Source organism: Meles meles, chromosome 9, assembly GCF_922984935.1.
Source record: "Meles meles chromosome 9, mMelMel3.1 paternal haplotype, whole genome shotgun sequence".
Lineage (NCBI taxonomy): Eukaryota > Metazoa > Chordata > Mammalia > Carnivora > Mustelidae > Meles > Meles meles.
The window spans coordinates 1,653,109-1,680,480 of NC_060074.1; the positions used below are offsets into that span (position 1 = coordinate 1,653,109).

The 27,372-nt window shown below is 37.6% G+C and overlaps 1 protein-coding gene across 11 annotated transcripts in view; it reads left to right on the top strand.

Moving 5' to 3' along the window:
- The window catches only part of GULP1 (GULP PTB domain containing engulfment adaptor 1), a 260,500-nt gene extending 233,834 nt beyond the window's left edge, over positions 1 to 26,666 (top strand). For 5 of the 11 annotated variants that reach the window (XM_046018769.1, XM_046018775.1, XM_046018772.1 and 2 more), the window contains 6 exons: positions 1,163 to 1,279; positions 1,958 to 2,050; positions 13,126 to 13,350; positions 14,958 to 15,096; positions 18,614 to 18,708; positions 24,717 to 26,666. In XM_046018769.1, the coding sequence (XP_045874725.1) occupies positions 1,163 to 1,279; positions 1,958 to 2,050; positions 13,126 to 13,350; positions 14,958 to 15,096; positions 18,614 to 18,708; positions 24,717 to 24,788 (741 nt within the window). In that variant the 3' untranslated portion in view covers positions 24,789 to 26,666. Of the gene's footprint in view, positions 1 to 1,162; positions 1,280 to 1,957; positions 2,051 to 13,125; positions 13,351 to 14,957; positions 15,097 to 18,613; positions 18,709 to 20,463; positions 20,475 to 24,716 lie in introns of all 11 variants that reach the window. The other 6 variants (XM_046018774.1, XM_046018776.1, XM_046018773.1 and 3 more) reach the window with 5 other exon arrangements.
- Positions 26,667 to 27,372: the final 706 nt, after the last annotated feature.

A 27,372-nucleotide genomic window follows, 5' to 3' on the forward strand; every position in this document is an offset into this window, starting at 1 on the left:
GGGAGGTGGGCGAGGACTGAGCCAGAAGGGTGATGGGGAAGAAGGAGGGCAGTTGTTGTGATGAGCACTGGGTGTCGCGTGGAAGTGATGAGTCACTAATTCCACTCCTGAAACCAATATTATACTACATGCTAACTAACTAGAATTTAAATAAAAACATGAAACATTAAAAAAAATCTGTTATTAAAAAGCATATTTTCAGTTTAGATTGTCCATAGCATGTCACAAAACTTTCGGATTTGCAGTAAATTAAAGAACGGCGTTTACAGGATTTAATAATACCACCAGTCTTCATGTCATCTGGAAATCTTATAATTAAACATGACATGTTTGTGATGCATTAAATCACTAATGCCTTTACTAATCTTTTAAAATAAAACGTTTAAATAAATTTTTATTTAGTGTTTACATTGTGCAAGACACTGATACCAGGTAAGATATGAGTGAGGAAGGAACGAACTGGTGGACTTAGGATGTATGAGGCAGTTTCTGATTGACGAACCGGAAACTGTGAGTTGTTTATGAGGCTAATAAATTCACATGACAGATGTATTTTGTTCAATGCAGGCACTGTGTTGTACAATAATGTCACTTATAATTGGGAGCTTTTCTATAAAAATCCAGATTTCTGACATCATCTCCCATACTTAAAATCTGACAACTCTGGGTTGGAATCGTTCATTTCCACCATTAACTGGAACCGAGTTTTCCGCCTGGAGAGAGCATACCTCAGGTTTTCCACGACACCACCCACTCAGCCTTGTTCGAATTACCTGCCAGGTTTAACCCGCCCTCCTCTTGGGGAAGAGGAAACAAGGAGCATAGCAGCCAGGAGAACTGCATTTGGCACCGAGCTCTCGGGTAACAGGCCCCAAACCTGTGAGGCGAGAAGGAAAACATGCTAGGAAAAATGCTGTGATGAAGTAGGTGAGAAGGTGGCCGGAACTCCTGCTCCCACTGCAACAGCGATTCATTTAATGACCAAAACTTTTTTTTTAAATTTTGTGCATGACTAGGCATTGAGTTATTAGTTTAGCACAGACCACTTGATTCCTTGACCACATCTCTACCTGAAGTCGTTGCCCCTTTGAAGCGCCTCGTGTGAATGTTTGTCTTGATTCAAAGAGCAGTCTAACATATCCAATCTTTGATTTTTACGAAGGCTGAAGAAATAACTTTAACAATCGGCCAAGCATTTGACCTGGCATACAGGAAATTTCTAGAATCTGGAGGAAAAGATGTTGAAACAAGAAAACAGATTGCAGGATTGCAGAAAAGAGTGAGTAAACTAAACTCTTTGTTTCACATTTACGTGATGTAAGTACAGGGAAACTTGCATACCATCAAACAAATGTAGAAGTCCTGCCATTAAATTTCCCCCACACTGACTGGAACTGCTTTCACTATGTTCCTATAAGTTTTCATTCCTGATCCCCTGCACAGTTTTAACCATTTTATATTGAATTCCCACAAGAACTTAGTGTTCTCATGTGACTTTGCTTCACTTCCTGATGCTTCTCATGGGGATCAGAGCAGCAGAAGCAGCAGATGCTGGGTAAGTGGTTTCCCACGCAGATCAGACTCCTTTGTAATTAAATTACACCCTTTCTCCACTGTCTTCAAAATCATCATGAGCAAGTTTCACTGTCTTGCGGTTATACTCCAAGAGTATGGGTAACAGGCTGCACAGTGCAACCCAAAAACACAGAGATGAGGTATTACAACATGGAATTTGCATACGTGGAAAAACCCATCTTAAACTTTATAAAATGTCTTTCCAGTGATTACAGTTTCCTGATATTTCCCAGCCTTTATCAAATAACCTTCTCCCCTGTGCACAAGAGTACATTAAAATTTTGAATAATATGAAATCCTATTCATTAATGTAGCCAATGTGATAGCCAGTGTTTTCTAAGAATACATTTCTGAAGGTTATTCAAAAATTATTGCTTTTTAGATTCAAGACTTAGAAACCGAAAATATGGAACTTAAAAACAAAGTACAAGATTTGGAAAGCCAGTTAAGAACAACCCAGGTATCAACATCTCCAGTAAGTTTATGGACTCTGGGCCTGTTCTTCTTAGAAACGAGATTTCGGGGTGCTACAACATCTCTGGGTCATCTGTGATGTTCCGTCAGCTCTGTGAGGGCTATACTACTCTGGGCTCACTAACTTAAAACATGGGTCGAGGTGAAAGATGCTAATCACAGAATTAAAATTACCCACGTGGCTCCGACAAGAGTTGCTTTTCCATGTCGCTCCTTTCCCTTGTTTTGTAGAAGAAGCCATCCCCCAGTTTGTTCTTTTCCTCTTTGGGACATAGTCTTTCTCACATTCTTACTGGTTACCATTTACTGAGCTTCGATTCATGACCTAAGCCAACACCCCTGAGCACTGACCTTCATTATAGACATTGGACAGCTAATAGGACCGACTTCAGTTCCCTGCATTGTATGGCAAGGGTTTCCACTGGGAGGGACACGGTTGAATTTCAGACCCTAAAATGAGTGGTAGTCTCTGCAGACAGCACTCAAATATTTACAGTTACATTATTTGCTTTTGGTTTATCATAGATTCAAAGTCCTTTTGGCAATACCATGTATGATACCATTCTTTCATGATTTTGGCTAAGGGAATCTTTTGGAAGAGGAAGATGGGATTGAAAAGAGTATTTTTTTCTGGCAAAATATATTTAGAAAACTTTTTTTCTTCTTGAATCATCTTTGCTACTGATATTCTCCAGTAAACAATATATTTTATTTTGCATTTTAAAAATATTTACTATATAACGTACAGCATGATGCCATGATGCTATAAACTCAAACACAATTATAGCATTTTCAAATGTTTAAAAAGAGTTTTTGTTTCTAGTTTTTATTTGCAAGTTCATGTTGGCTCAATTTCTAGACTAAATCAATGAAAATTACATATCTATATATAGAGAGAGATGGATAGATATAGATGTATAGGTAGATAGATGGCTTGCTATGCAGTGTAAGAAATTGAAGTCAGTCTTGTTAACAGTCCAGTATCTACAGTGAAGGTCAGTACTCTAGGGGTGGCTTGGCTTAGTTGTATATTTATATATGTATGTGGCTGTCTAGTTCTAGAATGTTTCAGCAGTTCATGACCATAAACAATGTGCCTATAAGAAATTGCATTTAGAGTTTCAGACTCAGTTGCCCTGGAAATGGGTCAAAGAACTTCCTTTTCAACTCACCCTTTCCATCTTTCTCACTGAAGCACTTTGCATTTCATTGCTTGGCATGTGGTGTGTGATAGTGATGTTGATACGGCCCAGATAAGAGAGGTTGGGAGTGAGGGTCTTGTGTTCCCATGTTACCTTTGTTATGGACAGTGAGGTTGGTTTATCATAATATCCTTCTTGTTTGTTTGCTTTTCTCTTCACTGCCACACTGTTTGCTTCTCATCAAGATTATGATATTTTTCTTTCCTCTCTGGTCACAAGGAACAGAGCATCAGCTCAAACTCCTTCTTTAAACTTTGGTCCCAAAATGGAGTAAAACTCTTCTGGGTCTTGCTGAAGATCTTACTATAAACCATCCTGTGGGAAAAAACTAGGAATAGAAACATAAATGAAGGGAGTTATGTTTTTAAGCAATCTTAATAAAGTGTTATTTCTGAAATTTATTGTATGTGAATAATAGCTTTACTCTAGTCTTTGTGTTGGTAAAGGAATAAGATCCATTACCATTTTGGATACAAACCCAAAGCTCAGTCTCTAGATGGAGAACTAAGACACCACGTTGGGGGGTAGGGTAGGTTTAGAAGAGCAGAGGGTCTGGGGGCATGCTGATGAATGATGGAACAGTCCTCCCCTCTTTTATCTCCTGAAAGAGGCATTGCCCTGGACCAGCACTGGGGCAACTCAGAAGAAGGTGCGTCAGGTTGGGGCTTATGCAGGTGCACTGGCGATCTGAAATGGCCACCAAGGCAGCTTCAGAAATGGCCAGGGTCAGGAGGAATGAGGAGATGACCCTTGTCCCAGTTCCCATGATCCTCTGGCTGAGCTGGCCATCACGGGCGTGAGCGTGACACTTGGCATGTAAATGAAGCGAAGTCTGTCTGTATGTTCATTATGCAGCAACCTCACTGGTAGAGTCCATTACATAAAAAACAACAAAATTATTCAGATAGGCAGTTACTAGAAAGGATTAGCTCCACAAGTTGTCATTTAATAATTATTACAAACATTGTGCTCGTCTCGTTACCGAATATGTCTCAGTAAAATGCTTCAGAGGCTGTAGCTAAAAGGCTCAATTAAAAAAAGAGAAATCATTTTCTCTAAACCACTTTTTGAACCTAATATATATGTGTAGAAAATTTGTTGCTTCATCCATCATTATGCAAATAACTCAAATTACAACTTTCAATTATATTCTTTTGTCATAGTAATACTTAGTATTTGTTCTTTACTTTAACTCAAAATTACTGGTGTTATGGTTTTTCAGTTCCTAAAAGCTTATATGATTTCTGAAGTTGATGGTATACTGGATGATGTACATCTTTAAGATAAAAAATAGAAATTACTTGATCTTTTTTTAAATTACTTGATTTTTAAAGGAAGGAGACTCACATTTTTAAGTTGCTAAAAGATATCTGATGTTTTAAAAGTTTTTGAAGAGATTATGAACAAATGTGTTTGCCTTTCATTTTTGATTTCAGTTATGTAGCTGTGGAATACATTAATATAACATTTAGTGCTCTATTTACTTCACATTTCTTAAAATTATCTCCCAATTTTCTGATACTAAAAATGAACTGAATCTTACTTAGTATGATCTTACTATGAATCTTACTTAGTATGAAACATTGCCATGCTTACAAATACCCACTCTGTTGAAGGTTTGTTAATGATTCAAACTATTAAACTTGAATTTAGAAAGCAGTGAAAATTGTAAATAATTAAAATATAAATTTAAAGTATAGGTAACTTGTTTAATAGCTTGCAGTGGGTCTATAGTGAAGCAAATTTCTGTTAAGTTAGAACCTTTCTTAGGAAATTTGGCCGCCAGTGTTACAGGACAGAGCCAGGACACAAAGCGCTTCACAGAGTGCCCCCATGTGTAGCGCAGTTAATGTGCAAGTGATGCCTACTGGGCTGGTACCTGGCAATGAGACTCCACCGCTTTCCTTTCCTTGCTGGTTTCCTTCGCTGTCAGAGGACTGAAGGACAGAATGCTCCCAAACTAGCCTTTGTTTAAGGGATTAGAGGCAACAACTAATGCATGAATTACGGAAGTACTGAAGTGAATTATGAATCCCATTGTGCAAATCAAAGTTACGATATAGGTGGGTTTGGTATGGAAAATTAATTTGGCATCAGGTTTTCCCCGAGCTTTCAGGGTGCTGTGGTGAGAGGAAGCCCCAAGACAGATGACTCTTCTCCCGTGACCAGCCCAAGAGGAGTGTGGATCCTACTGGAAGCCAAATTTTCCGACGTCACACGGAAGTAACCCTTCTGCCATATACAACAGTCTAACTCAGAAATGGTTCTCTGTAAATGACGTAACACTAATTATGACTTAACATAAAAATAAGCACATAAAACAACAGTTTCCTAAAATGTCTGGATTTGCTAGTCAAACACAATATAGTCCACATCAAGTGTTAGTCAAAGTAAAAGAAAAGATTTAGCTTTAAAAGCTAAATTAAAGATTAGCTTTAAAATAGTCTCTTTGGGAAGAGGGAGAGAAGAAAACAAAAGTTGGAATGGAATTGTGGACGGATTGTGAAATAAAAAGTAATGTAGAAAATGAAAATAATTCAAAATCACTGGTTTGGATGCTGTTCTTATCAATGTGTGATGAAATAGCAGATAAAGTCAATTATGGGAAGCATCAGAAAGATAAGAAACATTTTTGATTAGATAACTAAAAGATCGCAAGCCATTTTTCCTAGCGAGAGATCCAAAGTCGTAGTTGAATTTCTGTAGCACAGAACAATGGTTCAGAGGAATCAGATCTTCTCCTGGGAAATTACAGTTTTAGAGATGTTGATCTTTTATTCTATATAAAGTAAAAAATGAAGAATATGGGGCTCTGTTGAGTAGAATGTTCCAGACTGAGAATCTTTGAATGAGGCTGAGTCACCACAGAGAACATAGATACATTTCTCTGCACTCCCCAAAGGCACCCTGTGGAAAGGTGCCGTTTCTTAGACGGCGGCCGGCCATCCACACTTGTGTTATATACATCATTATGAATTGGTCATTCTGATTTGTTTTGAGGATGCAAACAAAGTAATTTTGGTTCAAACTTTTTTTTTTAAGATTTTAAGTATTTATTTGACAGAGAGAGAGAGAGCACAAGTAGGGGGAGTGGCAGCCAGAGGGAGAGGGAGAAGCAGGCTCCCGGCAGAGCAGGGAGCCCCATGTGGAGCTCAGTCCCAGGACTCTGGGATCATGACCTGAGACGAAGGCAGCGGCTTAACCCACTGAGCCACCCAGGCACACTTGGTTCAAACTTATAATGAAATTCTTAAGAAATTCTAAAAAGTCCTTTCAGGGTTTCACTGTGTAAATTGTAGTTTTGTTTTTATTTTTTCTAGTTCTACTAAGTAATCACTTCTTTTCTGGAATAGTATCTTAGTGACATGTCTTATGTATTACAGTGCATATCACTTTGATTTTTGTTTTCTCACATTTGCCCATTGCATGCATTAGATACAGTTGTGATCTATTATGGCAGCACGTAAAATATTTATTGAATGTCAAATGCAGTCGTATGTCTAGGATGTTGGGCTTGAGCAGCCTATGAATTTCAGCTGTTATAGGGAACAGAGAGGGAGATGGGTAATCAACCCATTGGTAAATGAATAACTAAGTTTAAAAATTCAGATTTGATATATGGTAGGAACAAAAAAAAATACACCAGAATAGGAGCGAATGGCTGGGGACCTAGAGACGGTGATCATGGAAGCCCTTTCTGTGAAGGCAGCGTCTGAACTGAGACCTGCAGTTGTTTAATGCAAAGGGCTGGAAACAGTGACAAGACCTTTGTGCCTGGAGCACAGTGACCAAGGGCCAAAAAGAGTTGGAGAGGACATTGGAGAGAGAATCGGGGACTAGATTTTATAGGGCCCTGTAGAGTTTTTTTGTTATTTTTTTTCTTTTTTTCTTGACTGAGAAATTACTGGTAGGTTTTAAACAGGGGACTCAGGGATCATCTGGCTGACGTCTGTACCGTGGTCTGTAAAGAGGTCAAATGAGGCCTGAAAGCCTGTCTAGGAGACTATTTCAGTAATTTAGGAGAGGAAGAAGAGTAAATCGGTCTAGAATTCTGTCATTTCAGGTGGTGCATGTAACTTTATCCCTTTTTAAAAAACAAAACAAAACACTTTATTTATCTGAGAGGGAGGGAGGGAGCATGAGTGGGGGGAGGGGCAAACGGAGAGGAAGAGGGAGAAGCAGACTCCGGGCTGAGCACCCAGCTAGGTGTGGGGCTCCATCCCAGAACCCTGGGTACATGGCCTGAGCTGAAGGCAGATGCTTAACGGACTGAGCACCCAGATGCCCCTAACTTGATACATTCTGGAAGCGGAGCTTGCAGGATTTACTGATGGATTGGTTGGGCTGTAGAGTAAAAGAGGGGTCAGAATTGTCCCTTAGGGTTTTATCCTAAGCATCAGCTTAGTGATGCCATTTTTCAAAATAGACATGCGTTAGGGAAGGTGCAGGACGAAGGTGTCATATTTCACTTTGGCTCACTTTAGCTCTGCCTACTGCACAGCCCGCTGGAGATGCTTATTCGGTGGTTGGACATGCAAATCTGGAATTGAAGCAGGAGGTCTGGGCTCCTGATGAGAGCACATGAGTGAAAAAAGTTTGCTCTCTTTCTGTTACCATTTAGGCGATCGTTTATTGATTTAGTTAATAAACCAGTGTGAGGTTCTAGAGTAGTTTAGTTCTAGCTAAGGGAAACAAAATAGAGATTATTTCTTGCTCAGTATTAAAAGACATTTCTAACTACAAATCAATGTATGTGTTCAGTAGATACCCAAATTCATTTTTACTTAAAACCAGTTCCTCGTATGCATGATGAATGGAGGGCCACGCCTACTTTCAATTTTCTCGTGGATTATTGACAGACTGGCTTTTAATTTGTTCTTAACAAACAGAATGCTTACATGTTTCCTAAATTCCACTCTGTTCAATCATGGGCTCCTTTTCTAAGGCAAATGAAATAGCCTTTGATAGCACCCATATTACATACCTCTGTGTCACTCTGAAGTTGTGGAGATCTTTTCACTGGTTTTAGAAATCACGTCCTTATTTTATACAGTCATTTAAATACCCTGAGAAATTTCCGTTACTTGACTGTGCTGTTTGCTCTTTGCTGTGTTTTAGTGGTTTGGCAATAGATTAGAGGTTGGGTTTCCACCATTTGGTACTAATTATCTAGGAACAATCTGATTTCCATTTATTACATTCACATGGCAGTACCGCCTGTATTTATATCAGAAAAAAAGGGTTTATTCTGCCCTCCTAGCCTCATGAATGCCCCCAGAAGATTGTTCCATTATAAGATGTGGGCATAGCAAGTTAAATCACATTGTTCCTCATGATTCTTGTGTCTGGATGCTTACATTTTACTTTTCTGGCTATAGATGCTTTTAACCAAATCAGACGATTGCCAGAAAGTTAAATGAATAAAATTGTAGTCCTTAGAAGTACTGGACTTTCTATTGCTGAGTAAAATAAATGTCTCCATTTCAATTAAACCAAGTGTTTCTTACTGGATAAAATTCTACCTTTACATAATCAACTGCGTGGCCACTGATTAGACTTGATAGGACAATTATAACCTAAAGTGTGTATTTCCTTGTGGGTAAACAAAAGTGCCTGTTTATCTTCTTCTAGTGTTTGCTCGACTGTTACTAAAGTCACCATGGACAGGAGCAGATTGTGAAAACTCTCAGTTACACAACGAGCCCAATGTGAATCTTTAAACAAAGGCATAAATTTTAAGCCTGACATTGATTCAAGAACGTTTGCTGCCCACAAAAAATGATTACTGGTGCACGGCTTCATTTTCATAATTGTTACTTGCAAAAAAGATGATCCTAAAGAAGTAAACTCTTAACTAATGGAAAGAAAAATACATTCTGTTCCAATTCTGACCACGAGTACCTGATCAAATCATTTAACTTCGTGTCGCAGTTTTCCTCTCTGGGATCTGCAGACAATCCTAGCCACTCAACTTGTAGCCTTCTTGAAAGAACAAATAAGATAATAGGTCTTACAAGTAAGAGACCAATATCACCAAACTGTGAATCTAGAAATCTGAAAAAGTACATTTAGTGATGCTATAAATCCTACACTCTGGAAGTTGGTACTTTTAAAACTTACTTAAAAAGTGATGTCAGAAGTACAACAGTGAACTTTGAGAGTGTGAATCAGCATGGCAGCATAGAAATTTGCCAGAATATTTGGCATCACTGTTGTATTTTCTCTTCTGTAGCTTCATTTATAATCTTTACAGTCTACCAGTTACTCAACTAGAGAAGTGTAGACATCATATTTCACATACAAATTTAAATAATTAAATAATTTACTTTCTAAATTAAAGTCTAAGTAGAGTTATTTTAATAATGATAAATCATATTTTAATCTTAAAGTTGTTCGTTTTACATTTTAAAACCATATTTGGGTATTTATATTAGCAAAAGAATTAACAGCATAAAATAAAATTTTGTTATCATTCTACTATTTCTTAGGTATTGCCAAAGAACTGTGTAATGCAATTTTTTTATTGTTGTTTAAATGTACTTGACCTTCACTGAGAATTCAGACCCTTTTACCACACTTCATCATCGCTGTTCTATTTAGACAAGAATGAGGTTGAAGTATTCACTTGGGCCTGAATGTCCCAAGCCACCACTTCCTCAAAGATCCAGCTACAAAACTACAACAATGAGCATGAACTGCAAATATGGGTGCTCATTTTTTTTTTTTTTTAAGAGAGAGGAAGAGAGGAGGGGCAGAGGGAGAGAGAGAATCCCAAGCAGGCTCCACGGCCTGCACAGAGCCTGAAACAGGGTTCAGTCTCACAACCCTGAGAGCATGACCTGAGCTGAAATTCAGAGTTGGATGCTTACCGACTGAGCCCCCCAGGTGCCCCTGGGCACTCATTACTAACAGGCCTTAAGAACCTTACCATGTCTGTGTAAGTAACGTGTAATATCCCTGAGAATGGGATCAGATCTTGTGCACCGTCATAAAGACTAAAGGACTTGAAAGTATGAGCCTAAAGGACCAAACAGTGGTGCCGTGAATTTCTGTAGGAGAGTCCAAAAATTTTGGTTTTTGGCCATCTGTTAAAATGTTGACAGAAGACACAAAAATATCAAGCTGTCTTCATCTAAACTATGGATTTAATTTCTTAAAAAAATAAATATCCTCAACCAATCAAAAATGACAGTTTAAAAAGTTTAAAAAGACTAGCTCCTGACCCCCTAAATTTAGAAACACCACTCGAAATGCTTAACAGATGTGATATTTAATTCCTTGATTTGAATCATTTCTCAGTTAGGAATCACGAACTCAGACATCAGTAGAGCCCAGGCTGAGACGTAAGTACGTAATCCTGTGTGGCGGTGGGGATTGCGGGAGAGCCCATCCCCAGCGGAAAAGGCACAGCAGTTACTGTCGGTCATTCGCATGCAAGTCTGTGGACCCACTTTCTAGATTTTGTAACTTCTCAAGAAAAGCTCCAGATTTTAATGTGCAATGTCTTAACATTACCTGCAAGCAGCCCATTCAGTGTATCAGAGATCTGTGTGACCTGAGCAACACGTGTCCGTTGACCAAATCGGCTACAGCTCTCTGTAGATACCCGAGCTCCACCATTCTGGAGTAGTTAAAAACTTGATTATTTTCATGTTACATACATTCCTCATCTGTATAAGTCCATGTTCCCAGAGTAAGTAGAAGCATAGTATTAGCACTGTCCTAAAATACTAGAGCACTTAGAAGTTGGTTATTTTAGCCTGCAGTTTGATTTGAGGCATCTGGATAAGATTTTTTTGGCTAATACAAGTCATAGAGTAACACAGAGCACTTTCATTTATGTTATAAACCAGATGGTACCAAGGACAGTTAATGCCACTTAGTGTCATATGGTGTTTCACTCACTATAAACATTCTTACCAATTTAGAGATTAAGTTTAAAAGTTCCTGTAGTATAAATTAGGCAATAAATATAACGTGTCAGTTTATTATATGTCTAGTATTTTGATGTGTTAGAGCTTTTAGAAAATATTTCTTTTCGATAAAGTTTAGAAAAATTTTGTGCACAAGGAGCTTACAGTTCTCACTTAAAAGTAAGTAAGAGATGGCCCCCAATCACAGAATTATACAGTAAACTGCGTAGACTATAGAACAGAGTTTGAAATTAGATATATGCATGCGTACATGTGTACATATCTCCATACAGATCCCTGCAGAGGGCAATGGGGGAGACAGTAATTATATGCCTGTATATGCATATTAATAGAGCGGTCAGTTACACAACTCAGACCATCAGAGATTTTGCTTCCACATGGAACCCTTCCCTCAACTTAAATCTCTCACTTAGCATTGCCTTATTCTCCCCTCAGCTTTGAGAACTGTGTGAAGACGTGACTCAGCTTAGAAACTTCCTTCAGATTTGTGGGTTCTCCTATCACTTTGGTTCCAACCTTTCACTGTGAGGTTATCAAAAGCCATATTTGTGTTGGCTGCCTCAAAATCCTATTAGTGTTAAAAATCTCTGAAGTGTGACCTGTGGTTGAGAAGTCCCGCTCCAGGCCAATTCCAGAAGCTTCACCTGGCGAGCCGGAGAAATGCCCTCCCCATACCAGGTACAGAGCCTGCCATGGAGGAGTTGCAGTCCGGGACTCAACCCTTGACCCTCAGCCAGCTGTGCTCTCCACATAACGTGTCTGCACCCCTAGCCCTGGTGCCTATATTTGGAGACCTCCTTTTTGGAGGCCCTTGGCCACGACCTTTTTAAAATGCCTCTGTCAAGGTCATCTTATGAGGGCCTTGAAGACTCACTCCTTTCTCCACTCTGATTCAGTGGTCAGTGCTTTTCTGTCCCTTGCCCTTTCTCCTCTCCCTCCCCCGACTGGTCCCCTCCCCTCAGCAGACACAGTGCCTTGCTCCTGCACTGATACTTCTAACCTTCACCCAGTGCCATTTTCTGGGGGAAAAAGGGACATTGATGAAACCAGTACCTTCTTTCTGGCCTCTTGCTTTTACCATAGCAGGGAGTAAATAAAGGCTGTCATTTTGACTTGATTTAACGGACCACTCCGATGGCTCAGCTCTTACCGTCTCAGCTGTTGACAGCAGCTTTCCGCACTGTAATGTAATAACTTACGCAAGTCATCCAGAAACTGACGTGCGGACCCAGAATAGTGTACCGCTTACTGATTCTTGAGTCACTTATTATCTCATTTATTTGAGATGCTTGACAACCCCTCTGCCCATCCCTGAGAAGTCTTACCATTTAGAAATCACAGCCTACAGAAAGGTGATGATTGGAGTCATATTATTTTAAATTTAGTCTCTGCTTCTTACCTCATAGAGGAAAAAATCACAGAATCTATGGGCTTTGATTCCTATATCTTTATTATAATGATGTGACATTACTAATAAGAATATCTCAAAAAATGTTTTGAGGATTAAATCTAAAATGATTGTTGTAACCCTTTTTCTACAAAGTCATTACTTTTTATTAGACTTTACTCCAACTTTAATGACTGTTTTTTCTTATTATTATGATTCCCTTTCCCATGTCGTTACCCAGAAGCTCTCATTGAAATAACTCAAGCTTCACTGTTGATCGTCTTCCTCTTAAGTCCTAATGATGCAACATTTTATTTCAATATCTAAAAATGTAATATTTCAGTGAAAAATGGTCAGTTAAACATTCTGGATTCTAAGGAGCCTTGCAATAGGAAAATACTCAAATGATTTTTTAAATTTTAGTGAAATTATTCTGAAATTATTCTTTTCACATAATATCATTTCACCAATAAATTTTCACATATATTTTTTTCCTTTTTCCTCCATGTCTTTTCTCTTCTCCTCAGTGTATTTCTCTGTCATTCCGTTACAGCTGCTGCACAAAAGTTATGGTCATGAGCAACATGGGTTTCAGAGATGCTCACCTTCTTTCTGGCGTAGTAGTGGTGACTCACCTTCCTGTCTAAATAGTTCCTCCATTACTGTCACTCCCGTCACCTCGCCCGGCTCCAGACTGTCACTGGGACTGTTGATGCCACCACCTTCTAAATGTGGCCTTCCCAAGCCCATCAGTGAGAACAACATCCCAAGACCTCATGTAATTTGCTAAGCAGAAAATTCTTTTTTATTATCCCACATAATTTTTTAAAAACTCTATTAAAATGTGCCATTTATGTCATAATGAAAAACATCAGGTATGTCTTGAATCAGGATGATGGGACCTGGTGACATCGTGCGCCATGTTTGCTTCCCTTTTACCTGACAGAGTTTCAAGTAGAGAGTGGTGATGGGGTACAAATCCACAGAAAGGCGAATTAGGACAGGTCGCTTCAAAGGGCCCCAGGTATGGCAGCTGGGAAATGAGATCATCAGTGATATTGGTAAAAGCAGTTTTAGTGGCATTTGGCACAAAAAGAGCAAAGTTTCAATTGGTAAGAGTTAGTACCTCTTCCAAGGAAGTTAGCCTTGAGGGAAAGAGTAAGAGATGTGAGGTTAGAGGAGGAAGACATTTTTGGTTGTTTTGTTTTGTTTTCAGGAACAGTCAAGATTTGAGTATTTTTATATCCTGAGAAAGAAGAGAGAGGGAAGCCAAGGCAGATAGAGGGATGGGTTGATCAGGAAAACCATATCCCTGGTTTGGAGGGAAATAGCTGAGGGATAAAGTTCCCTCAAAGTCTTTAGACAGTATTCGTGACTGATAAAGTGAGCGTGTTGTTAAAGAAAGGGAGGTGACCCCGGTTTTCCTGCATGAAAAGTGTACCAGCAGTCCTATGAGCTGAACAATAAGTCTGTCACTCGTCACACACAGCCAGCCATATTTTTCTTTCATTACTTCCATTATCTGTGAATGAGAAAAATAAATGTATTCTGAAAAGTCTAATTTTACTGTGAAACACATGAGATCATCTCTGTTCATGTACTCTGAGGAAAAGCAAGTTTTTTCTTACTACTCCTCTCCAGAATGGGAATTCTCTTTCTTTTCTAGATTGTATGTGTGCAAGTGTGTATTTTTCCCCAAATGACAATTAAAGTGATGATTCATTCCTGTGTTACATCTGGGTCCACTCTGACCCAGATAACTTAACGATTTTGGTGGTATATTTAGTGATTATTTCACAAGGTAGATATTTATCATAGAAAACTGAATGAACTCTTACCCACGAATAAAAGGCACCGCAGTGAATACAATAGTTGGCTGTCATTGTAGTCATAAATACAAATTAACTTATACTCCGCAAAATTTTTAAGTTGCTCTCAATTGCATTTGAATGTCATAGTTAAGAAGGTACATTACTTCTGTTCAGTTATTTCTGTTTCCAGCTTACGGAGAATGTATTACTGAAATCATGTTTTTATATAGCTTCTAGTATTTTCATTTCTCTGATACCAATGGCAGTTGTTTCTAGACGGACAGAAAGGTCCGACATCTTTTGCGTCTGCGCCTGCGGTAGTACTGTCACCGTACTTGCCGTCATCCTGAAGGTCATCGTCGCAGAAATTTTCTGGTGCTTTCTTGCAATGGACATGTGGTGTGACTGGTTAAATCATATGGAATTGCCAGCGTTTGATCTAGGAAATGGCAAGTTCATATGATTCAACTGAATTTGTTGTTGTTTATACGTGTTCTCTATGCGTATGAAATACTTAGCATTATAGTGTGTTTACCTGAAACCCTGCCGTAATTCACATTATTTTCATTTGCAGGCAGGCACCGGGACACCCAAGTCCCCCTCCACTGACATCTTCGACATGGTACCGTTTTCTCCGGTATCACACACGTCTTCAACCCCTACTCGCAACGGCACACAGCCGCCACCGGTACCCAGCAGAGCTACTGAGATCAGTAAGATTTCTAACCAAAGCAATCTCCTTAGCTATATTTGTGTACATTTTAGATGTTTCATTGACACTTTATGTAAAATTACATATCTTAATTTCACTCAAAATGTTAATTACCAAAGAATTATATTTCATTGTGCCAGATCAGCTAATCATATTTAACTTTATAATTCAGAGTATCTACTGATCACATCACTTAGCATTTGAAACTGTTTTATGAAAAATGATATTTTGGTATAGGGTTATTTATTTCAATACAAAGCATTTAATCATATTTTATTTGGGTTATACTTTTAAAATTTTTTTAATCGTTTATTTATTTGACAGCAATTACAACTAGGCAGAGAGGCAGGCAGAGAGAGAAGGAAGCAGGCTCCCTGCGGTGCAAAGAGCCCCATGCAGGGCTCGATCCCAGGACTCTGGGATCATGACCTGAGCCGAAGGCAGAGGCTTTAACCCACTGAGCCACCCAGGCGCCCCAATACTTTTAAATGTTTTAATGGTTAAAGACAACTTGGTGGTAATTATTTTAATATTTTGACATGCTTAGTAGAGCTCAGTTTAAATTTTTCATTATCGTTTAAAAAACAATCAATTTTTTGTTATCATAGAGTATATGAATATTCTTAAATGTATAAAGATCTGAATTCCATGACTTGTTTATTTATTAATCCCATGGAAGTGTTCTCTCTGGATATCTCTCATACTATGCACACCATCACTTCTCTGCTTTACCTTCTGCACGTTTGGAAGGAACATAAAACTCTATTCCTGATGAATTAGAAAACATCCAACAGATGCTCATTTTCAATGTCGTGATTGTATTTGGTCTGTGCCCCGTCACAGAAATGTAAGGAATAGCTCCCGATGGCTGTGCTCAGTCATTATGTCCAAAGGGAAACTGAAGAAAAGAGAGTTTTACATACTATGCTTTATTGCGTTCTCTCTGGTTCACATTAAGAGGTTTTCGATATAACTCTGAAGTTTTAGCTTGGACTTAAAATATGTCAGGGTCTTTATTTGTTTCCCTCTGTGGAACTTACCAAAAGATATTACACATGTTAGATCTTCAGTAAATTTTACAGAATTAATTTGTAAATGCAAAGTAGTAACATTAGAAACTTTAAAAATCAGTTTATAAAAATATGTCTGTACTTTTACATAAATTGAAATATATATTTAAATTCCTGTGAATAAATTTTCTGCCAATGCAAATATTTTTTTCAGGAAATAATCTATAATATATATGCCATAGTGTATTTTTAGCAAATGTTTCCAATATCCTGATACCGTAATGGGGCATTTCTTTGTCTTTATGAGTGTCCCACATCTCTTCCTTTACTATTTTTTTAATTCCTTGGATGACCACCGGTTTACTCATTCATTATTTAATCCAACGGGCATTTGTATAGCGTGTGTGCTAGACCTGGATTACAATCTGGAATTCGAAATATAAATTACAGAGATGTAGCTACAAAAGAGGATTTTAATCCAAGTCAAAATATAAATTGAGAAGAGCAAATCGATTCGAAAATATTTAGAAGGAATAGTATATCAGGATGGCGATTGAGAGTTCATAATCAATTATGATTCAGGATTTTAGACTGAATGTTGTTAACAGGGAAAACTGGAAGTAGAAAAGATGAAAAATGCATTCTGTTTTAGAATTGATAAATTTGATTGCCTTTGGAAAATCTGGGCAAAGATGCTCCAGTGGTTTTAAAGATTTTTTAATGAGAAACTGAAGTAACACCTTGCTGTATTTTTAAATATCTAACGACCCTGAGTGCCAAAACTTAACAAACATAATGAAAGATATGGATGGATGGATGGATGGATGGATGGATGGATACATGGGATTCTAGATGCCCCTACACTGTATCTATCTATCTTCATAGCAGATGCTGTAGGAAAAATGGTACAGACAGACTGACTTGATACCGAATTGCCACAAACCTTTTTAATTTGTAAAACACCACCTCTCTGTGAAGCACTGTAAAGCAAAGCACAATGAGCTGAGACACGCCTGGAATGAAAATCTCTGTTTCTCTGCATCAGCTCCACTTCCTTTTCATTACTTCCTTTCTCTTTGTTTGTTTACTTATTTCATCATTTCATTTCTTTTCACAAACATCTATCGTGTGTAAAACATTGTTGGTTGGGCTTGTGGTACAGTGGTAATCCAGGCACCCTTCCAAAGGAAAGTTCCTTTGTTCTCCAAGTTCTGGTTTATTGCCCAAGCCGCCTGAGACTGAGGAAAGTAACAACAATAGTAACAACAGCCACACCCATACCACACCCATAGGCAACACCTATTCGTGTGGATATCAATATTTTTATATAAGGTAACAATAAATGCCCACTTGTTTAGGACAGTTCTGGTTTATACCTTTTTTCCTGGTGTAACTTGGTAGCATTCCTTTTAGAATTAAAAGTGTCTTTATTTAGATGATAAAGTATATGTCCCTCTCATTTATATAATACTTAATACTTACCAGCACCAGGAACTTATAAAAAATTTTTGCTTATTTAATTCATGAATTTGGGAAAAAAACAGTTATGGCTAAAAAAGCAAGAGTCTTTTATTATGAGGGTCAGGGATTGGTTTAGAGGATATGGTAAAACTCAAGGAACATAAATATTACCTCTTATATAGCATTGACTTTTGAGGATATAGTATTTCTTAATATATTATAAATTCTCACACACCTATATAATTTTAAAAAATTGTGTCCATTAAGGCTGCATTGGAATTGACTCAGAAGAATGGAATTTCATAATTTTTAAATTTTTAAATAATAGGCCGTAGTTTTATCAATTACAAACATCGATTTTTAACTTTGATACTTCTTTAGTATCTTAACCAAAAAATGAATACTTGAGAATATATGTGACAGATACATATATTGGATACAATAATGTATCCATTATTGCTATTTTTAAAAAGAAATTTGTTTCTGGGATGGGAGATGTTTTTAAAGAACCTGTCCCGTTGTGTTTATTTAGGAAGGTGATACAGTTTCTTAGTACATGACACAATGTGCCTTAAGTTTTCTCTACGTAATTGTGGGGTTAAGTTAGCGGTCCGTGAGCGGAAGTAGTCACCCGTCCGCCTCGGTCCCTCGGTCGCTTCCCTGGCCACCATGGTGCGGAGGCTCGGGCCGTGCACTGGGCACTCTCGGTGAGTGCCGCGCTCACTGGGGAGGACTTAACTGCTTCGGGATCGGGCAGGCGTCCTCGCGGGGTCACTTCAGGTGAGCTTGGCCCGCAGTGAGCGTGGCCCGCAGAAGTCTTAAGGGCGCAGAAAGCTGTCTGGGTACCGATGGCTTGACACCGGCCGCTTCTGAATATGGTCACAAAATGGATCTTTGCTGCTTTGCCGGGGCTGGACTCGTCTGAGCTCGGAACGGCCCTCGTGGAGAGTGTGCGGGGCCCCGGGGGGTTGGCGTCCTGCTTCCGAGCCCGCCCTCGCCCCAGCTCCGGCCGGCGGGGCCACTCACCCAACTGTCCTCTGCTTTCAGAACGGGACCTGTTTGGAGCAGAGCCGTTTGACCCGTTTAACTGCGGAGCGGGGGATTTCCCTCCGGACATTCAGTCGAAGCTGGAGGAGATGCAGGTGACTGTTCCCACAGATCGGCCCTGGGTGGTTTCTTTCTCTTTAGTGTGGGACACGGGAAATGCTGCATTTCCCTTTCCTTGAATTATCGTCGCTATAAAAACTTACTTGAAACAATTGCTTTGAAAATAGGAATATACATTTAGTCCTAAAAGTATTCCTACATATGCTAAGGACGTTTTTTATCGTGTTTTGTGTTTAATAGTGCGATTTACCAGGCAATAAGGTGGTTCTTTTATTATACAAAATTACATGGATTCTAATGGTTCATGACTTTGAAATCCAACAATTACAGGGCAGTTGTCCTAGGTTTACAAGGTTTCGCCTCTGGAGTTCAAATTGGGATTGGGTAGATGAAGGGCGACCTTTGTGAGAGTGAGACCCGTGTCTTTGAAGAGAAGCGCATTAGCGGTGGTTGGTAACCCACGGGCTCTGTCTGGGACAGCGGCCACCAGCGACACCTTCTTCAGGAGTGTCCTCGCTTGTGTCTTCGCTTCTCTCTCCCTCTTCAGTTTTTCAATTCTTACTTGTACTGGGAGTTTATAGATACTGGTTTTAAAAGCTTTTTACAGTGGGCCCTGATCAATAAGTCGTCTTAAAAGCACCAGGAAGAAACCTTCTCTTTATATTTGCCCTCTGCATGTTGGTGAAATTATTATATCCTATTTTTATCAAAAAGACTATTTATATGGTAGAATGTAGGCAAAGACCCATTATAGGAAGCTGATTGAGAAGAGGCAGTGGGGAGAAGGAGTCATTCCTGTTTATTAGGTGGTTCATTCTCTGGGCTCCGTTTCCCGGACGAAACAAGTGATGGTGATTCTGACTTTCTAACACTGGTGAGACACCCCTTCCTAGAAAGATAATACAAATACGCCTCCATTCATTTTGGACCACGGCTGTGAAGCAGTCGTCTTCTTTTCTAGGTATTATGTGAATTTCCTTATTGTTCCAGATATTACAATGCGTGCATCTTAAGAGTTGAGTAACATATGCCTTAAGATTTCAAAGAATATGTTAAAACAGCATTTCTCAAGTGGGGTGATGGATAATTTTCTTTTACATGAAAAAGTTATTTTAAATCCTTTATATTGACTTAAATTGTAACATTTCTTAAATATGTACTGGAAAGTTATAAATAACTTATCCTCACAGCTTCTATTCAACTATTAATTCAAAAATTATAAATTAAATAAAAGCAAAATTACAACACCTACTAAAATTCAAACTGGGAACTTCAGCAGGATGGGTGATTCAAACTTCTGTTGATTTCAGCAGGTACCCGTTTGTTGGTACAATTTTTCTCCCTCTTTTCCGTATTCAGACATTACAAAACTTCCACTCAGATAGTGATGAATATTTGGCAAGAATACTTTATTTATTTCACATGAAGTCAACCCCTTTCTTTTTCATTAGTTTTACCAATTAGGTTTGTGCTACTTGGGACTAATGCTTTTATAAGAACAAACAGAAACATGGGCAAGGATGTGGTGCTGTTTGTCCTCAAGCATTATGCAGATCAGGAACAGTGCTTTTCTATTAATGTTTTTTAGTTTTCAATAGAGTTTTAAAAATAAACCTACATCTGCAGATTTTTGTAGGAACCAACTTTGAGAGATGCTATTATGGAATGATTTAGTGATGTGTTAGTTACATAAAGTTAAGCTGTGGTATTTTTGCTTCTGTTTTTGTTTTTGCCACTTCTAATATGTTCTTAATGTCTTTTTTATTCTTTTCTGCTTTCATGGTGGGTAGCGCCAGAGATGGTTGGTATATTATTTTCATAATAATTTTAAACAACTTACAACTCCGTAAAGCTAAACCCTTAATATTTGCATGCTTTACTTAATAAATATTCAAACAGCAGTTTCATATGGATGTTTCTGAATGTTGTGTGTAAAGAGGTTTTATAACCCGTATTTTAAAGTTGTTTTTTCAGTGGTGTAGTCTCTATTGCATTGTGCACCTCATTGCTTGTCTGATTTTGTTTTGCTTTGTTTTTTTTTTTTTTTTTAGTTCAAGATTCACTTGCAAGGTCACTTTAACTAAAGTAAAATAATATTTTCTTCATCTAAAGTCCGTGACCACTTTTGTTATTAATCTTGTTAGCCTAATTAAGCTAATGCACATATCTGGCTACTATGTTTATCTTGGTATACAATGTAAAAACAGTATAGTACAGTGGGTTGTAGGAATAATATTGAGTTAATGAGCCTAATGAGATATTTGGGTTTTCTCTTTCACTTAGAGGAAGTTATAAAAGTATCTTGTGTGTGTCAGGATTTAAGCAGAAATATGAAGTCATATTTTATTATAAACTGTTAGAAAATTAAATATTTATTTGAAATCAATAATGTGGTTATTTAACTTGACATAATTTAAACTTCCTGGTACATGTCACTGACAGGCAAGTCAGCAAAGTAGTATTGACAGCCCAGAAGTAGACCTTCTAAGTTATAATAATTTAATATATCTGAAAAAGAGTGTGGAAAGAAGGATGAAAGAACTTTGCATAAAGGGGTGTTAAGTCAGCTGGTTAATACTTTGGTAGAAGATCAATGCACAGCTGTAACTTAAAACAAATATCCAAGTAAATTTCAGAAAGAGTATCAGTTTAAAATGTTTGCAGTACAATTTAATATTTATCAGAGTTTTGAATTGGGAAGAAATTTCTGTAAGGAAAAGAAAAAATATGTAGTTTTATATCATCTGTAGTTTTTTGTAATTTTTTCCTTTTCTCTTTAACAATATATAAATATATCACATATACATAAAGTAGACAAGTAATTAGAAAACTTAACCATCAGATATAAAAAGCAGCAGCTCACAAAAGAGCACAAGTTGTTAACATGCTTGTGGACATGTTCAGTCGAAGCAAAGGAAATCTGCAAATTAAATACAAAGGAACTGGATATGCTATTTTAATCAAGCAAAATAAACATTTCAGTTTTAAATTTTTTTTATTTATTTCACTTATTTATTTTATTTTCTTCCCCAGTGCAAGGGAAAGTGTGATGAGATAAGCCCTCTAACTCACTGCTGGGCCAGGGCCAGTTCATAGCATTCCTATGGAGAGTAATTATTATAAAACTTACTTTTTTTTTGAGATCAGAAACTCTAATGCGATCTATTCAGAGAAGAAAATGGCTATAAATGGGGAAAATTTCTATGGGAAAAAGGTTCTAGTTAACTTGATTCATAATTATAAAATACTCAAAACATTAAAATCACATTAAAAATAATAGATTGGTGGCTGCCAGAGGGAAGAGAAGTAAAGAGTATATTAAGAGGCACAAACTTCCAGTTACAAAGTAAATAAATCACAAGGATGAAAAGTATAGGGAATATAGTCAATGATATTAGGATAACTTTTTATGGTGACAGGTGGTAACTACACTTACTGTGGGGACATACCATAATGTATATAAATATTGAGTCACTATGTTATACACCCAAAACTAATATAATATTGTGTATCAACTATACTTGAATTTTTAAGAAATTAATAGATTATGTAATCATTAAATTAGTTTTATGGGGACCCAATAGGGAATGTTTGTTCCATTAAGTTTTAAAAAGAATAAAGAAAATTACATATATGTGACACATTAAAATACATAAGAAATTTGTGTATAATATATATGGTTTTATAATAATATTAAAATTGTTGAAAAAAAACCTAGAGATAGAAAAAAAGGAGAATCAAAGGACATACCTCAACATGTGAACATTCTTGCAGAAGACTGACTTTTCCTTCCTTGACATGCTTTTCTCCCTATTTCAAAATAAGGCAGTGCAGTGGGCAACATATTTCATTAAAAAAGCATATTATTAGTACTTTGTTAACAATAAAGTTATGTTTTGCATGATACTAGTTTACAATAATTTCTTTCACTATATAAGTTAAAGAAAGCTTAATTTTCATCCAGAGTTTTAAAATTCAAGGTGTGGAAACCTAAGAAAGATTTACTGATCAATAAGTCGTGATTTACTAAATGAGAGCTAGGAGCAAAGGTTAGAAACTGGGTGGGAAATTTTATCTTAGGAGTAAAGTAAAAGGAGCGAGATAATATTATGTGTCTACTAATACGGATAATTAAATTAATCAAAGGGGACTCCAAAGGGATCCTTATAAAATCACTATGGAGGAAAAAAAAATCATTATGGAGATATTCTTGTAAATGATTTACATTTTTTTTATTGTTGAAATAGTGATGGATCCCTATTTCACTATGATTGCTATTCTGCCATTGAAACACAAACCACACTGATAGTGTTTTCAGTTGAAATGATTGTGGTTTCATTTCAGAATGAACTGAGAAAAATGTTTAAACACTGTATCAAAGCTTTCCAAGTCAATATATATCCTATCTATCTATCTACTGTGCCAGATGACATAGCACACAGATCCTCACATATCCAAATAAAATATTTATACAAAACAGTTAATTTGCACTATCTTTAGCTCTAAGTATTGACTTCTCTAAAAGCTGTTTAAAATAATATGCATAGATATGACAAAATATTTCTTCTGGTGATAAGAACAGGCTTTCAAAAAGTAAAGGTAGGTACTCTGACTCTTACTCAGCCGGCTCTAATTTGTATTCTGAGTTCTGGGAAGAAGTTCTGAACAAGCTTTGCGGTGAGGCATGGCCCAGGGTCCTCCCACTGTAGGTCGAGGGAGGAGCGCTTTGACAGCCAACAGGCCTGGCTTGCAGTGTCGTATTTCCTCCCTCTCTGCGATCACGTTGATGCTGGATTTGTGATGAGGACCTTAGGTGCCTGTGATTTGGGGGAAGGCACAGGGATTCTCAGCTGGCTAGCACACGAGTAGGTCCAGTGGAATGGAATAAGATTCAAAGGACAGAGGACCACAGCCCCCTCTCTGGGGGACATTTTACTTCCGGCAGGAGTAGGCTGTTCACTCCTCGCTCACCCCTAATGTGTCCCCCGACCGCCCCTCACCACGCACGACCTCCCTGAGCAAAACTTCAGTTCCGTCAGTGAGAGAGAGACGTTTAGTATGAAGGTAGGCGCCACAGTGCTTCTACCGGGAGAGCCCGCCTGCAGCCCCCAGCTCCCCCGGCTGCCTTCCAGGTGCTTTGACTCTGCACACTGGCCTGCATTGGGGGGGGGGAGGGGAGGGAGGAGGTGCTAAGGCCAGAGAGAGCCCTCACCTAATGCAAAACAGAAGGCAGCTCCACTTAGAGCAGAACACTTTCCCACCAGCTCTTAACTGGAAGGCTTCCGCACTTGGGATGAGCACTGGGTGCTGAATCACCAGGGCCCCGGGAAACGAATGCGACATGGGCCTTAACTCACTGGAACTGAAACAAAAAGTTGGAGGGAAAAAAATCTTAAGAGGAAAAGCTTGTGTGCTTGCTCTCAATAAACCAGGGGCAGCTTAACTTCCAGAAACTTCTAAACCCTGCCAGGGGGAGCGGGACTCAACCTTACAGCTACAAGCAACAGCCGGCCCAGTAGGGGAAGCTTTCTCTGTGGCCAAGTGCTCTGAGGTTCTGTGTTCGCCACGGGAGGCGCATCGGGTTTACTGTTAGGAGTTTTGTCCAGGCCCTAGACAGGGCTGAGCAGGAGGAGAAGGCAAAGACCCTCGGGCTCTCGAACTTTTCATCACATCTGAGGTCTCGCTGTCTGACTCACATGTAACTGGGTATTAGCCCTGAAAGCCACTAGAGGAGATTTAAGCTACGGTAGAATGGCAGAATAGACTTCACTGAAAAAGAAACATTTAGGTCTTACAACCACGTAATTCCCTATATTTCTGTTTTCTTTTGTCTTTTGGGCATGCTAGCCTCACACATTTGTAGTTAAAATGCCTGAGACAGACACTGAGAAAAATTGGATGAGCCAAGATTTATTCCTCAGCTGGTGAGAGCACAGAGATTTCAGCTACTGTTCAGTCTTCATACTTTATGAATATCGTCATTATTATCATCTTTATTATTGTCATGAGCATTTCTTATTTTAATGATTTTACTCTTTTACAGGAGGGGTTCAAAATGGGACTAACCCTTGAAGGCACAGTATTTTGTCTCGACCCATTAGACAGCAGGTGCTGATGTCAAGAACAAGAGATCCAGATTTGTGTTAAATTTGTTTTATATGCATATAGATCATTCCTTAGTACCTTACGACAGGTAGTGTCTGTGTCCAATATGTTTTTGAAGATCTTCACTTTTTGCAAATTATTTTAGTAAAATGTCTTCCACTATTGATCTATAACGTTTATTTTAAAATTAAGTCACTGTAAAGTAAATCATACTTTCATGTTCCTTTCTGTTTCTCTTGTAGATTAATTTAGAATCAAAGAACAAATTATCCCAATATCTGCCTTGTGTCTGAGTTCTGAATAATTAGCATCTTGAAATCTGTGTTCATTTTCCAGGCTGCTACTTTATTATTCATTCCCAAAAGCCATACCTTGATGATAACTTTCAGTCTTGAGATATACCAGTGCTAAACTTAGTATATTCTGTATTCAGACCAATAAGCATGTTACCATGCATTAGACAGGTGTTATTTTATGTATTAAATGTTTTTCATATCATTGGCAAAATGTAAACTTTGAATATAATGCCGCCAGATCATTTTTAGCAGGTAAAATAGCAAAAATATAATTTCCAATAATAATTAAGCCAAATAATTATTTATTAGTAAAAGCAAAGTAATAATGTTAGCTATTACAGTCAGTCATACTCTAAGTCTTTTATTTATTTCATAAGTAAGGATAATGGTAAAAGCCAAAAATTTGCTCATTACAAAACACTTAAGATTTAATTTCTAATGAGATATGTTACATTGCTAAACATCTAAACATCATCTGATCTAATATTTTCTAAAAAAAATGGAATGTCGGTTGTCTGCAGTTGCAAAATCTATTACCCACATTTACTTTACCAAATATATTTTTTCTCACTGAATATTATTTTCATATTTTCTTCTTTGATAAACATTTTCTCACCAAATGTTATTTTGTGATGCCCCATTAGTTTTGATACTTTAAAATCTCTAACAATTTTTCTTTATGAATCACCAGTATTATTTAGCAACTTTAATTAGTATTTGTTTTTGTTGAAGTCAAAATTTCATTTTTTACAAAAATCAAGAGGCTTCTCAATTTGGGTTAACATGAACAATGAAATTTTCTTTCATAATGTGCTGATGAACTCCAACCTTTTAAAATGTTAATTTTCTATACCTTTGCCCATTATGTAACAGATTTTAATTGGTATTCAGTGCAAGAAGGATTTATGGTTAAAATTTATAATTTGGCTCATTGCATCATAAGAAAAATAGATTAAATTAATGAAAATGTGAGCTTAGATTAGGGATAGATCTCAAAAATAGATTTTTTTCTTTTACTCCTGGGGATTTTTGTCAAGTGCTAAAGATACATATTCACTAGGGAAGAATCATAAAATGCTCATGCAACATTGTATTTGTACGTATCTTCATAATGTTCTATGGTAGACATAAGCCTCTTTACTTGTTTCTGTTATCGGCTGAGTTGTACCTTAGTTAGAGGTTGGCATATGTTTCATAAAGAAGAATCTTTATAAGTTTGTTTGTCATATAGTATTTTGGAATTTGTATAATGAGGATGTTTAGAAGCCATATCAGTGGCTTTTTTTAACAGATAGAATTTGTATTTTTATTGTACTTTAAAAGCTTTATGTAATAGGTATATATTTAGTGGCCATTTATTACCAATGGTAACACCATAAAGTACTAAGATGGTATTTGCACACGTAAGATACGTTACCTTACCATTTTTAATGGTAATCAGTTCTGCTGCTGGCATGACTAAATAGTACACAATTGGTCATTAATTATGAACGTTGATTTCTCCAGTGCATTTTTATGAAGATCCGGTTGAAAATTGTATTTCTATGTAAACTCAATGATATGTTTGATTTTGCTGAGAATAAATGATTTTAAATAAATAATTGTATATTTACTCATTAAATAATCTCTGGTTAAGTTAGAAACATTCTGAAGAATTACGTGACGAAGTTTCTAGGTCATCTGGTGAGGCCTAAGAGTGGAAGGAAGGAAGGGGGGAGAGAAGGAAAAGCATTAATGAACTTTACTTTTAACTTCATTTCTTACAGCCCACACACATTTTAGCTTTATAAGCAAGTATCATTCGGTTATGAAACAGTGGCCTCAATTCTGCTGGTGAGAGACATTATAATTTGGTTCCTTTCACTGGAAGTGTCTGGTGCAATAACTGTGTTATGTAAACATCTCTTTTCAAAATTGAGAGCCTTTTCAGCCTAGTAATAATAGAAAAGGTTTCTTGGTAGATAGTCTTTAAGAGGTGGACTTGATAATGTGATTTGAGCTGTGGCTTACTGGAATATCATGAAGTCTTGAAAATTTGAAAACAAAATATTATTAAAGATTCACAGGACTCATGTGTACATTCTTTGCACACCAATGAACAACTCACCAACCCATTCAGTAAAGCTCATTTATTACTCACTTTATGTGATAACATATCGTATGTGGGTTAGAGAACATCTAGTAACTGTTTGCTTACTTAATTAACAGTTAAGTTGAAGATGACCAGGTTCCTGCCTTCGGTTAGCTTAGTGTCATAAAGGAAAAGTAAGGCACTATACGAACTGATAGGTGAAAACC